Raw genomic sequence first — 14,286 nt, forward strand, 5'->3', positions numbered from 1 at the left:
CTTCATTGCTGCTTTTACCCCACTTCCCCTATAGGCGATGCGTGTGGTCACCAATCAGGGCGCGTATTTCCGTTGAGTCTTAGTCTTGGAAGGGGGTTTGCATTAAGGGGACCTGACCACTTGCCTTGATGTTTCCTGGACAAGCAATTTGTTTGTTCTTGTAGTAACAGTCCATCTGCTCCCTTCCTTTTAAGCAACTACTGCAATACTTTGAAGAATCCTTTCCTAACTCATTGAAAATCAACTCTTTTTGGATCTTTTTCATTATCTTCCTGGCATCAGGTCTCCAAAGATGAATCTTTGTGCTTTTTTCTTGTTCTTCCCCTTCCTCTGTCTTTTCTGTTTTCCTTCCTGCCCCCCACTTCCTTTTCTCTTTTCTCAGTAAATATTTTGTGAGACCCTCCTATGGCCCAGGGACTGTGGTGGGATATTGAAATAATGGAGGTGCAGCCTGTCCCTGGGAACTCACACCTGACCCCATGGGGCAGGTGTAGGACAGAGTGCATGGGAGGTTCAAAGGCAGAAGCAGGACAAAGGACTCTGGGAGCATAAGCAAGAAACCTTCATCTTTTATCACTATGTACTCATATGCCAAGGAGCCCTGGTGATGCAGTGAGGCAAGCATTGGGCTGCTAGCTGCAAGGGCTGTGGTTTGTGAAGACTTACCGTCTCAGAAACCCTGCATGAGGTCACTATGAGTTGGAATCGACTCGCTGGCAGTGGGTTTAGTTTTTGGTTTGGTATCCATGCATTCATTGTTCCATGTACTTGGTCAAGTTCACTCAACCATTCACATTAGTACATCTGTCGTGGGTCAGGAGCTCCCCAGACAGACAGACAAAGCACCTTGTACAGCCAGGGACCTGACATGCCATGATCAAAGCCGTCTTGAATGATTGTATGTGCGTGGATACTGTAAAGGCAGCAAAGGAAGCAGGGTCTGAACATCCAAAGCTGCAGAAGGAAGATAGTTTACAAGCAGTTTACAGAGAAATATGTTCCTTAAAAAAATTTTTTTTCAGCTCCTGTCACATATAGAGAAACTTCGGACCTCAATGATCGACGATCTCAATGCCAGTAATGTCTTCTACAAGAAGAGGATAGAAGAGCTGGGGCTGAGACTCCAGGAGCAGAATGAGCTGATAATCACTCAGCGGCAGCAGGTATGGATGGATGTCTGTTGGCTCGGGCTTTCTTTATAAACAACGTTCCTACTGTTAGAACACGTGTCTTTATTTCAGAGCACCTGCATAAGGTCAAGAAGACAGAGGACTGTCTCTGTAAGTGCTTGTAAAAGTAGATCCAGTAGGAAAAACTGTAAAAACGGTGTTTAAAACAGTACTGTGCAACAGATTGATTCATTTCGAATTCAGAGTAAGATTGAAGGTAGAGAAGAATCCAAATACTGCTCTCATGGGACGTATGTCTCTGTGTCTTTAAAGTCCGAGTGTCTTGTGCCTTTGAAGGATTTAATGAGAAGCTTTATTTACTGAGTACAGTGTCTATCCATTATTCAGCATGTCTGTATGAGTGTATGTTGCTAGAAGACTGTTTTTCTTTGCAGATTAAAGACTTTGCCAGTAAACCACAAAACAGTGAACCTAAAGGTAAGCGATGGACTGCACAGTGCTGGGAGGTGGGGGGCATCACAGGAATGTGTGGGGCCACAGAGTGTATGTCTGCCAAGAGGGCATTCCTCCTAGTAGTGTAAATTGGGAGAGCTCTCCTCTTGTTATTTGAATCTGGGAGATCTGTTACCATAATCCAGAAGGTAGAAAAATCTGTACTATCATCTAATGATTTCTTATATTTGTATTTCTATCGACTCGACGGCACTTCACAACAACAACAATCATAAAACTGTTAAGGAACTCTGGTAGCGTAACGATTACAAGTTGGGCTGCGAATCTCACAGTCAGCAGTTTGAAAACTAGCAGTCGTTCCATGGGAGAAAGATGAGGCTTTCTGCTCCCGTAAAGATTTACAGCCTCAGAAACCCTATGCAGGGTCACTCTGAGTCAGAACCAACTCCACAGCACATCACCACCATCCTAATCCTGTTAAGCATATAATCCATGCTGAGTAACTGAGTACCTTATACTGATTTGCAAACTGTACGCGAGAGTTGAGATTAAAAGCACAGGGTTTGGAAACCAGTTGTGTTCTGCTTCCATTTTCAGCACTTTAGCTTAGTGAATCTCTAAGCTTAGTTTCCTCCTCTGATTCCGAGACTGTAAATCTTAATGAGAGCAGAAAATCTCATCTTTCTCTTGCAGAGTGGCTTGTAGATTTGAATTGCTGACCTTGAGGTTAGCAGTCCAGCTACTAACCCATCGCTCTACTGGAACTCCTTATCTCTGTGTTGCTGTTGTTAAGTGTCATCGACTCTGGTCCTACTCACAGCCACCCTGTATAGGGTTTCCAAGGAGCAGCTGGTGAGCTTGAACCACCAACCTTGTGGTTCATTCGACTTTGCAGTCTAGTGCATTAGCCCACAGCGCCATACCAGGACTCCATCTCTATAGTAGGAATATTAATAGTAATTCCATCATAGAGCTGTTATGAGGATTAAAAGTGATAGCCCATGTAAAACATACCTGCTCACCAGTTAGGAGTGTTAGCTATTGTTGATCAGAAAACCCGTAATCATTTTAATGTACCATAAAGACTTGCCAAGTTAGTCTCAATTGTAACATCTTCTTCATTTTAAACATTAAAAAAAAAAAAAAAATGAAACCACACTGCTGCTCTTGAGTTGATTTCGACTCATGGCGATGCTGTGTGTTTTAAACCCAGTGGGGCGCATAGCACCTCCTGACTTAAGCAGTAACAGCTCATCCCTCCGCATCCCACTGGAGGACTAGTCTAGAAGTGAGAGAGTCAGGCGTGAGACTGGGAGACAGTCCAATCTAAAAGCATGCTTTCTGTCCAACTCCTTCCAAGTGCTCCTAACTTTGCGTCACTTCCTGCAAGTCTCAAGTGTTAAGGAATCTTCCTTCACTTGAAGAATTCCAACCTGGGATTACCACGGGGTTACCTTGCCATTTCCAGAGCCGTAGGAGACACACTGATCCTGCTTTTTTTAAAAAAATGTTTTATTGTGAATTATGTGATAGTTTACATGGGCGAACATTAGCTTTACATTCATCCTATCATATATCGTTTCATTGCCATGGTTACAATACCCACCATGCATTATCAACCAACCAACCAAAGGGTATACCACACAAGTCTGCCCCTCAGTGGTCAGCACACAGCCCCTCTCCCTCTCTGTGTCTAAAGTCCCCAGCCGCTCCATCTCTACACATCATTGTCTCTGCCTCCATCTCAGGCATCACTGAGTCTCTGGGTAGGGTCCCTCCCGCTCTCCACTCTTATCCCTTGATGGTCCCAGGGACCTCTGCTCCTAGGCTGAAAAGTTAGTCACTCGCCTCCTTGCCACAAAATGTCCACCTTTACAATTCCAACCCTCACAAGCAGTCCTGATAACAATTATTCACTATTGTATCACAAGAGATCCATCTGCATTTCATTTCATCAGCCCCGCCTAGACAGACTGGATACTACTCAGTGGAGATTCTATCTTCCTCTGTGCCCTCTGGATCTAGGTTCCTTCTTGAAAGCTTGTAAGCCAGTCATTTCTTGCCTTTGTAGCCGCACTCCCCCCCCCCATTTTGAGTAGCCAATGTCCAAGTTGCCCATCCCTGTCTACTCTGTGTATTGAGGGGGTGGGAATGAACCTCGCTGTAAAGATTTGTTCCCTCTTTTGAGCTACTGCCTCTGTAGGTATAGGTGATTTTGTTTTGAGACAGAGGTTTGTTGTTGTTAAGTGCTGTAGAGTTGGTGCCGATCCATAGCAACCCTGTTTAGGATTTCCAAGGAGCAGCTGGTGAGCCTGACCCACTGACCTTGCTTTTCAAACCGACTTTGCAGTCCAGCACATTAACCCACAACACCACACCAGGACTTCTACAGATTTGTACAAGAGCTGAATTTCCCTTGAACTTCTCATTAGTAAAAGTTCAGCTAAGCAAGAGTGCACGTCTATTGAATAAAGTGCCGTCAAGTTGGTTCAGACCCACAGCCACCCTGTATAGGGTTTTCGAAGCATGGCTGGTGGGTTTGAACTGGCGACCTTGTGGTTCAAACTGACCTTGTGGTCCAGTGCTTTATTCCACAGTGCCATACTGGGACTCCATGTCTATAATTGTCTAAATATAAAGATTTGGATGAAAAGTAATTTGATGAAAAATGTAGCTTTAAAAGGATTCATGTTAGCCATCTTTACTCAGTTGCTTGAATAAATTTAATTTATTGTATTCTGAGGGAAAATGGATTTGTCAAAATTCAGTCCGTAACTTGTAGTTTTTGATATTAACTACTTTTTTTGCTATTTCAGGGAATCCTTTAGCCTGGCAAGCTTTTGAAGCTAAGTCATCTACCCCAGCTGTACCTAGTAAGTTTCTATACTGTACTTAAGAAATCTTTTTAAATGCCAAGCCAAAACATTAACTTTTGCGTATTTGTTTTTAAAGACTTTTCTTTGAAAACCAATTCATTTGGAGAGTGCATAATTAATTTTGATTCCCGGTTTTGACTGAGTTCTAAAACCCCATGATTGTATACACTGATGTGATTTTTGTGGTGATTTGGATCAGCCATACTTATTACTTTGCATTAGTCTAATAATTATTGTCAGGAGGGAACAGTCGCTGGAGAAGGATGTCATGCTGTGTAAGATGGAGGATCAGAGAAAAAGAGGAAGACCCCCAACGAGATGGATCAGCCAGGTGGCATCATTGATGGCATCAAGTGTGGCAGCGGTAGTGAGGTTGACCCAGGATTGGACATTGTTTCGTTCTGCTGTGCATGGGGTCGCTATGAGTCGCTTCCGACTCGATGGCACCTGACAACAACAACAACAATAAAAACCAGGAGTCCTGGTGTGGCACTGCAGGATAATGTATTGGACCACAAGGTGGGTTTGAACCAAAAGATCAATGGTTCAAACCCATCAGCCACTCCTCAGAAACCCTAGATAAGATTCCTGTGAGTCAGATCACAAAGAGAAAGACAACTTAGGAGATATAAAATGAATACATTAGAACCATATCCAGAAAACTAAAGGATTTTTAATGTAAACTATTGTTGTTGTGAAGTGCTGTCCAGTCAGTTCCGCCTCATAGTGACCCTGTATAGGGTTTCTGAAGAGTGACTGGTGGATTTGAACTACTGGCCTTTTGGTTCGCAGTCCAGTGCTTATCCTACAGCGCCACACCAGAACTCATTTGTAGCCTTTGCCTAAACTAAAAAGATGTGCCTATGGAGGCAGGAGAGGCTTTTGGACAATATTTTATTAGAGTAGGATTCAAATTAAAGAGTTTGAGAGTCGGTAAGCTAATAGCCAAGTGTTGTTTAGTGAAAACAAACTATACAAGTAAATAGTCTAGAGAAGAACCCTGGGCAAACGTTAATTATTGGAAGGGAGGCTGTGGAACCTCAATCTATGGAGACATTGAAAAATAACTTCTCGTTTCACTTTAATCAGATACATTCTCCCCTAAAGGCTACAGCTGCATGAATGCCTTCCAGTCCAGTGATTGGAGTAATTTTTTAAAAATTGGCTTGTGACATTTTGGTATCTTTCATCTGACCATGTTGTTCCTATTTTTCAAACATTACCCAGCATCTGGTCCTTTTGTCTAGTAGCACTTTATAGCACGATATTATAGCAGTATAGAGAGCAGTATAGAGAGGAAGAAGAAATAGCCTGTATGGCTGAAATGAAATAAATAAAGGACAAGTGAAAACGACAGCACAGTTGGCTGATTGTGAATGAATGTTCACAGCAGCAGCATTCATAATCGGCAAAAAGTGGAAATAACCCAAATGTCCATTAACACATGACTTGGTAAAACGTGGATTATACACTGTTGTTAAGTGCCTTCAAGTTGGTTCCAAGTCATAGCGACCCTGTAGAGGGTTTTCAAGGAGCAGCTGGTGGGTTTGAACCATCAACCTTGTGATTAGCAGCTCAGTGCTTATCCTTTCCCATCACACCATGGAATATATTATAAAGTTACAAAAAGGAATGAAGTGTTACTGATACATGCCGCCACAAAGGTGACCCTTGGAAACATGCCAAGTTAAAGAAGCCAGATACAAAAAACAGACATTGTAAGATTCTATTTATATGAAATGTCCAAAATAGGCCCATTAATAGACACAAAAAGAAGATGAGTGGTTGTCAGAGGCTGGGGGTGGGGGTGGGGATTTGGAGTGTGTCAGCTAATGGATGTGAGGTGTTTTTGGGAGTGATGCAAGTGCTTTAAAATTAGATAGTTATTATGACTAAGTAACTCTCTTGTTGTTGTTAACTGCCGTCGAGTCGGTTCCGACCCATAGCAACCCTGTACAGGGTTTCCGAGGAACTCTGAATACACTAAATTGCATTATACTTTAAAAGGGTGGATTATACCTCAACAAAGCTATTATAAAAATGGGTTTAGATTAGTTGTATAATATCTTTGTCTTTGGAAACATTTGACCCCAGTGTACACCTGGACTAATTTGAGGAGACTAATAGGCTACTAAGGAGCTCTGGTAGCGTAGTGGTTATGAATCGGGCTGCAAGCCACAAGGTCAGCAGTTCGAAACTAACAGCGGTTCTGCGGGAGAAAGTTGAGACTTTCTGCTCCCGTAAAGATTTATAGCCTTGGAAACCCTGTGTAGGGTTGCTATGAGTCAGAACCGACTCCACGGCACATAACAACAACAACAACAGGCTACTATCACGTTCTGGTGCTTTTCCTTTACTTTGTGGAACCCTGTGATCTTTTTCCTTTTTGTGCTGTTTCAGTGAGTGCCCCTGCAGCACAGACTTTGGATGCTAAATCAAGCCAAACAGTAGCACATGGTAAGTTTCAGCAATCCTCTCAAATGTTTTATATCCACTTTCTGCCCTGAGTTGGAGAATTTAACCGAAAGTGCTTCTGTGAGGGTAATTATGTAAAACAGTAAACATCCTAGTGATTTTAAAAGTCAGTAAAACTACAGTCTTTATATGTGACATTACTTTAAACTGAGCTTAGATACTGAGGTCGTAAAGTATAAACTGTATACATTGGTAGGCACACAAGGAGAGATTTTTAATTTGGACTTTGATTGTTTATGATTTTGGGTAAAAGTAGCAGATCTGGGGCCAGTCGAGCAGCACATGCCGCAGGGCATATGTGATTGTTATCGTAACTTTCAGTGAGGCACTGGGTCACCTTTTTTAAACAAACAGTTTTAACGATTGGTTGGGAAAATCTGAAAAGACTCGTGATGGAAACCAAGGGGTAAGTAGGCTCCACTAGGAGAAACAACTGCCAGAATTCTGCTCTTGGACCAGACCGCAGGATGAGAATTGTTATTAACATGACCCAGTAGATAGAGACTGGTGGTGGTGGTGGTGAATATTTTAGGCATAAAATATTCATTAAACTGCTTACAGTTTTTCATAGTGTGTTTTTTAAAGACCTTGTTTTCTTATGGGTTTACTGTATGTTACAAATGAATGACTATAGGAGAGGGACCATCTTTCCCCTATCTTACCTACAGATGCTTTGGGAATCTAATGACTACTTCATTCCACTTTGTTTTTAGCCTTATAGTTAGACTCAATCCATGGTCTAGCTGCTTAATTGACTTTGTAAGCAGTGAAAGGCTCTTCAGTAATTATTCTTGCTTGCTCACTTGCTGACTCAGGAGGTTGTTTATAACACCTTCATGTTATAAACATGTTTTCGTTGTTTTCTAAGATTACTTTAGATGTACCAGTTTCCTGGAGCACATGATCATAATATGTAATGTATATGTTCTCCATGTACTGGGTCTTAATATTGGCAAGTATATAGTGTAAGTTTTTTTTTTTTAAATCTTCCTTTGGACCAATAACAGATCAAATGTATGTTGAGCATATATAAGTTTTGCTTTAATATTGAATACACAAGAAAATAATCTATGGCAATCATTTGTTGTTCATATTATTTTGCCAGGTCTAAAATCTGTCTCTGTTACCTCCCTGTTTTTTTCGGGGTTTATTTTATAATACGTTGCTGGTCACTTCTCTTTTGTAATTTAACCATGGTTTTAAAATTTTTTTATTTTATTGGTGGTATTGATTTCTCTTTTTTTTCCTACTTGGTTATTGTTAACCTTTATATGCCATTATACATGGTTCCCAGGTCCTTTATTCTGCATTTGTGTGCCCAGTAAAGGTCACCTAGAATGACGGGGGTTATTTCTGGGTTCTCATAAATCTCTCAGTTCTAAAACCACTGTGTTTGACTGTGGTCTCTGCCCTGATTAAATCAGGGCTGCACGAATCAAATATACCCCTTCCTGGAATATACGGGAATTGAAATGCTAGTTTGAAGTGCCAGCTAGACCTGGCAAGGAGCCCACAACCCTTGGATTGGGATCAAAGCTGATTTGTGAGTATCTCACTGGCCCAGGCGCTAAGAGGAGGCTTGGTTGGAACCCACTGACCTGCTCCCCAATCACAGTACCTTCCTCACCTGTGTGTGTGTGTCATAATACATTCCAAAATATGTATTCCATAATATAAATTTTCCTGTGTACCACTCTAAGGGCAAAAAGATCCTTTTATTCCATGACAGAGCTTGCTGAGGTTCTTTGCCATGAAAAATGTCATGATTACTCACTGTCTTAGCTCTGGGTTCCCTGAGAAACAGGTGCCGAGGCAAAAATTGACAGGTGGGAGGCCTATTGGGAAGTGTCTTGGACAACTTGGATGGAAAGAGCAATGAATCTAGATGAGCTGAGATGGGCATTTTGGAATGGTCCTCAATTGAGGCAGTGGCAGGGACATAGCACTCCTGTATCCATCAATTGGTCAGACACATTCACACTTCCTTCAGCCCAGACTGTTGTAGAGACGGAGGGATGCCACTATGAGCTGCCCGAGCCGACTTGCCACTCCTCTGCCCTGAAAAAAGAGGGTCTGGAGAAAAAATGGCAACTTTGATAATGCCCCTCCTTTTTTTTTTTTTTTTTTAATCCAAGTATTTAATTATTCTATATTATATACAGATCATATAGGGCCACAGCAGTTTTTAAACATATAAACCCTTTTAAAGTAGAGGACGTTATGAAGGACAAATATCCATTGTAATGCAGTAATGAGGTTTTATATACTTACTCAGTGCAGTCTTCCTAAGGAATAACAAAGCAGACACCAAGGAATCCACATTTCCCTTGCAGTATAGATTTTTATAAACCTCTTTGGGATTTGTTGACACCCTAATTGTGTCAAGTTGCTATTTATTTTTAAAAGTGGAACCAGAATAAAAGCATATAATGAATTTTAGAGGGTGGTACGGTACCCTTCCTGATTTTAGTCCTTTATAACTCTCCAGGAGTGGCTATGTGGGTTAATGCTCTGGACTGTAAGGTCGACGATTGAAACTCACCAGTCAGTCCTTGGAAACCCAATACAGGGTCTCTATGGGTCAGAGCCAAGTTGACGGTGCTTCACAACAACATAGCTCTGCAAGAAGAAAAGCCTCAAACCCTTTTAGCACTTCCCACTTCTCCCTGCTATTGAGGAAAGATGAATGGAATGAAATGCTAAGTCGTCTAGAATATTCCTGTTTATTTAGAGCTTTTTGACTTTGTGACACTGTAGGTTAATGCGCTTGACTACAGAGTCGTTTGAACCACAATGGCTGCAGTTCAAGCTCACCAGCCGCTCCTCAGAAACCCTATACAGGGTCACTATAAGGAGCTCTGGTAGCATAGTGGTTGCGAATCGGGCTGCGAACCTTAAGGTCAGCAGTTCAAAACTACCAGCCGCTCCACGGGAGAAAGATGAGGCTTTCTACTCCCGTAAAGATTTACACCCTTGGAAACCCCGTACAGGATCGCTATGGGTCGGAACCGACTCGACGGCACTTAACAACAACAACAACAACCCTAGTTGAACAGTAGAATTTTAAGTGTTGATGCTAAGGATGAAACGTGGATTCTGGGGAAAAGAAATGATCGTGCCCAATTACCATTCCTGATAAAAATCTCATCAGTTGTATTTTTACTACTGGAGAACACATTGCTCGTGGATTTGTGACTAAACCTTGCCGCTGCCCAGTGCAGGATGGAACATACGTTGTTAAACTGAACCATACATTCCCATTGCTTAGGCTGTACATCCTACATGACTGTACAACTTCCCTCTGCCTTTAGCGTGACCTGGCAAAATGGTTACCTGCTTTTGGTAGTGAAGATGCGAAAAAGGAACTTTTTCCAGAGTCTAAGGGGATCTGCTTGTTGTTAAGTGCTGTTGATTCCGTCGAGTTGGTTCTGACTCAAATCTTTGAGGAAGCAGAAACCCGTATCTTCCTTCCATGGAGCACCTAGAGGCTTCCAGCTGTGGACTTTGTGGTTTGTAGTCTAGTGCTTATTGTTTGGATCAACGGGCTCCCTGGAGATCTGCTAGTTTCACTTAAATGTAAATAAAGATTTTTATATTTTGGCCTGTAAGTTGTGAGGGAGTTACATATGTCTGACTTTCATCATAGGGCTGGAACTAAGGCCACAAAAATGAGAAGTTAAACATGGAACGCTACCCTAAGACGTTAAGCGTGCCATAAATCGTATTATTTTAAGTCAGAAATGTTTTTACTAGCATTTGAAGTTCTTATGTTTTGCTCTCAAAGCAAATATTTGACATTTCAAGATACTGAGTGAAACCTAACACTTCAGTTCACACCACAATGTGCTGTCTGGTACTTGAGAAGTGTCTATGGTTCTGGTGGTTTGTGGGTCTCAGTGGAAAAAAAGAGGGCTTCTCCCATCTGAGTGCATGGGACCAAACAGCGTTGTGGAAATGGACAGAGGACTGTTGAAGGGAGAGATTACACTCTCTAAACAGGGGTGGGTCTGATCCCTTTGGGCTGGCTGTGTGTACATGTAATCACAAGGAGAAATGTTTGCTTGTGGCTGACAGACAGGAAGAGCAGTCTTTCAAGATTCACATCCTGGGTGAGTTCAGGAAAATCTTTAGAAAAAACCTTTGTTCTTGTTGGTGTAGCGACATGCCGTCAAGTTGGTTCTGACTCATAGTGACCCTGTACAGTGTTTCCCAGGAGCAGCTGGTGAACTTGTACTGCCGACCTTGTTGTTGGCAGTCCAGTGCCGATCCTACAGTGCCACACCAGGAGTCCTTTGCCCTTAGAGAAGAATTAAAATGGCCACCTATGTTCATGGCTTGTGTTCTGTGTCAGCCCTGCCGTCTTCTTCCTACAAGTAGATAGTTAGTTATTGGATGCTTCTCTGTCTCCAGATTGGCACAATGGAGATAGGAAAATACATAGAAACAAAGCCTGCCCACAAGCCACTAACAATCTGTAAGGGATACCAAACACTCATAATAATTGTGACACAAGTTAGGAACCGTTGACAGACTGCACAGCCTTGATGACAAAGAAGGGATTATCTCCAGTTGGGGAAAATTTGGAAGATTTCATGGAGTAGCTGACATTTGGCCATTTGAGTTGACTAGGAGGTGAACATGTAGGGGGTGACATTGTAGGTGATACAATGCATACAAGCAAAAAGTAGCAGGAAAGTGCTAGATGTGAATTAGTGTAGATGAATCATTTTGAGCAACATTAAGAGTACGCAGAAGAGATTTGAGTGGCTTACGGTTGGTTGGTTGGGTTCATAGCTGTGGAGTGCCAGGTTTTGACTGCTAGGGATCAGTCGTTTGGCAACTGCATGTTTCTGAGGCTAGGCTTCATGCTGGATCAGAGTTGGAGGTATTAGTTATGTGTGAGGCACATGTGGCATTATCACACAGGATTGTGGTAATGAAGCTGGAGAAGAGGCGGTGAATACAGTAGCTGTGCCGTGGAATTGACTGAACACACGATTGGGGGCCAAGAGAGAGGGAAGAGGCAGAACACAGTGAGCCGAGATAATGAGTGCGTGGCAGTACCATTATAGAATCCAGGATAAGAGGAGGAAGAAGAGACCTGGCAACCACAGTGAGCAGCAGGAGGGACCATTATAGCTTCACAGTTAAGAGCCTGGACTTTGGAAACAGAAAATGGGCATTCATGGCCCACACATGCCACTGTGTACTTAGGTTTCCTTACCTGTAATCTGGGGAGATTAGTAATAACTCCTTGTTTGGTTGAGATGATTGAATGGGGCAGGACATTGCTTAGAACACGAGCCACTTAGTAAGCAAATGTTAGCTTCTATGACCGATGAAGAAGTTCAGTCAGGAAAGAGGAGTCCGCCAGTGGGAGGAAGTTCAGGCTAAACAGTGATCCTGGAACTGCTCTTCTGGAGGTCATGGAGACCTAGAGAGAAATTTTTCTGAAAGTCTCCGGCTGGGTCAGGGGAAATGTGTGTCTCCGAAGGTTTCATCTCTCACACTGGAGGTTTCAAGTTAGGGAGGAAGGAGTTGGGGTGTTCGGTGGCGTGGAATCTGTGACTGCTAGAGCACAGAATGGCTGGTTCTTCTTCTCTCCCCACTCAGAACTTTAGCCTACTTCTAGGGGCTGGGCTGTGGGCCCTCTTGCTTCATTAGCCCTCACATAGGAGCTGTCATCAGGGTTCTCCTGCCCCCTACCAAGTCCCCACTCTCCGTGCCACAGAAGAGCACAGAACAGAACTTTGGTAGTTTTACCTGACTCAAGAGAAATAAGTCCTAGGAACACATGTTATTGTGTGCTGTTGAGTTGGTTCCAACTCATAGCAACGCTGTGTAGGGTTTCTGAGAGCTGCTGGTGGGTTTGAACTGCCTGCTGGCCTTGCAGTTACTAGACCTGGCCTTATCCTACAGCGCCACCACGGGGCTCTAACTCCAATGTAATGATAAGAAATGTGCATGATGGTTTCATGAGGACTTAAGAAAAAAAAAAATTCCCTTATAAGTTAATGTTTACAATTTTCATTAAAATAACAATAAAAACCCACTTCCAACTCCTAGTGACCTCATAAAATTAAGTAGAACTGCTCTCAAGGGTTTCCAAGGGTGTAAATCTTTCCAAGAGCAGACTGCTGCACTTTTCTCCCTTGGAGCAGCTGGTGGGTTTAATAAACTTAACTTTGTAGTAAGCAGTTCAGTACTTAACCCACTGTGCTGCCAGGCCTCCTTGAGTTTCATACAGTGAAGTAAAAGTCATATCATTGATTAAAAAAAAAAAAAAAGCTGAAGGCTAGTCTCAAGTTTCCATTTTTATCAGTTCAACTAAGTAAGATTTATGTCATTTTGAGAGCTTAATGCTGAGTAACAAATTTGAAAAGCACTTTTTTTGGGTGTTTTTTACTGTTATGGAATGTGGGTGGAGTCAAATTTGAGCTTTTCCCAGGGACCCTGTTTATCTTTAAAAATAAAGGTAGCCTTCCACTTACTAATTGATTGTATTTCAAAAAATTCATTTCATAGTCAGTTGAGATGCATTTTCCCCATAAGACGGATGCTAGGCTCCTGGCCAATTTGACCTGTACAAGTATGTAGCTGTAGGATAAGAACTGGCCTACTTGTTCAGTCCTGGTGGTCCAGTGATTAGTACATTCTACTGTAGAATAAGCACTGGGCTGCTCGTTTAGCTCTGGTGGTACAGCGGTTAAAACACTTGGCTGTTAACCAAAAGGTCAGCAGTTCGAACCCACCAGCCGCTTCATGGGAAAAACGTGGCAGTCTACTTCCATAAAAACTGACAGCCTAGAAAACCCTATGGGGCAGTTCTCCTCTGTTCTATAGGGCTGTTAGGCGTCCGAATCAACGTTATGGCAGTGGGTTTTAGAACAGGCTTTATACCTATTAAACCCTTCCCCCACCCCCACAACCCAATGCCCTTGAGTAATATGTGGCAATCCCTGTGTTACAGACAATAACACTTCCACAGGGTTTTCTTGGCTGTAAGCTTTATGGAGTGAACTGTTAGGCCTTCTGCAGCATTACTACTCAGGGGCTTTGAACCACCACCTTTACGTAATAGTCCAGTCTAGTGTAAACCATGTGTACTACCCAGGGGCCTAGACCCAAAATGTCAAGTGTTGTTGAGTTGGTTCTGACTCATAGCTATCCTGTATAGGGTTCCTGAGCCTATAAATCTTTGTGGGAGCAGAAAACCTCATCTTTCTCTTACGGAGCAGCAGGTGGGAATGAACCCCTGATGTTGTGGTTCACAGCCCAGTACGTATCCAATGGGGCCACCACGATTCCCAGTACTTAGAGTACCAGAAATACTCTTTAGTAAATGAAAACCA

General features: G+C 42.6%; 1 protein-coding gene across 1 annotated transcript in view; it reads left to right on the forward strand.

Moving 5' to 3' along the window:
• Positions 1–14,286, forward strand: part of DZIP1 (DAZ interacting zinc finger protein 1) — an 80,501-nt gene that overhangs the window by 38,131 nt on the left and 28,084 nt on the right. Inside the window, exons 8-10 of the mRNA XM_006831997.1 lie at positions 1,023–1,163; positions 1,565–1,607; positions 6,860–6,916. Of these exons, the coding sequence (XP_006832060.1) occupies positions 1,023–1,163; positions 1,565–1,607; positions 6,860–6,916 (241 nt within the window). The remainder of the gene's footprint in view (positions 1–1,022; positions 1,164–1,564; positions 1,608–6,859; positions 6,917–14,286) is intronic.

The sequence above is a fragment of the Chrysochloris asiatica genome, unplaced genomic scaffold (genome assembly GCF_000296735.1).
Source record: "Chrysochloris asiatica unplaced genomic scaffold, ChrAsi1.0 scaffold00005, whole genome shotgun sequence".
Classification (NCBI taxonomy): Eukaryota; Metazoa; Chordata; class Mammalia; order Afrosoricida; family Chrysochloridae; genus Chrysochloris; species Chrysochloris asiatica.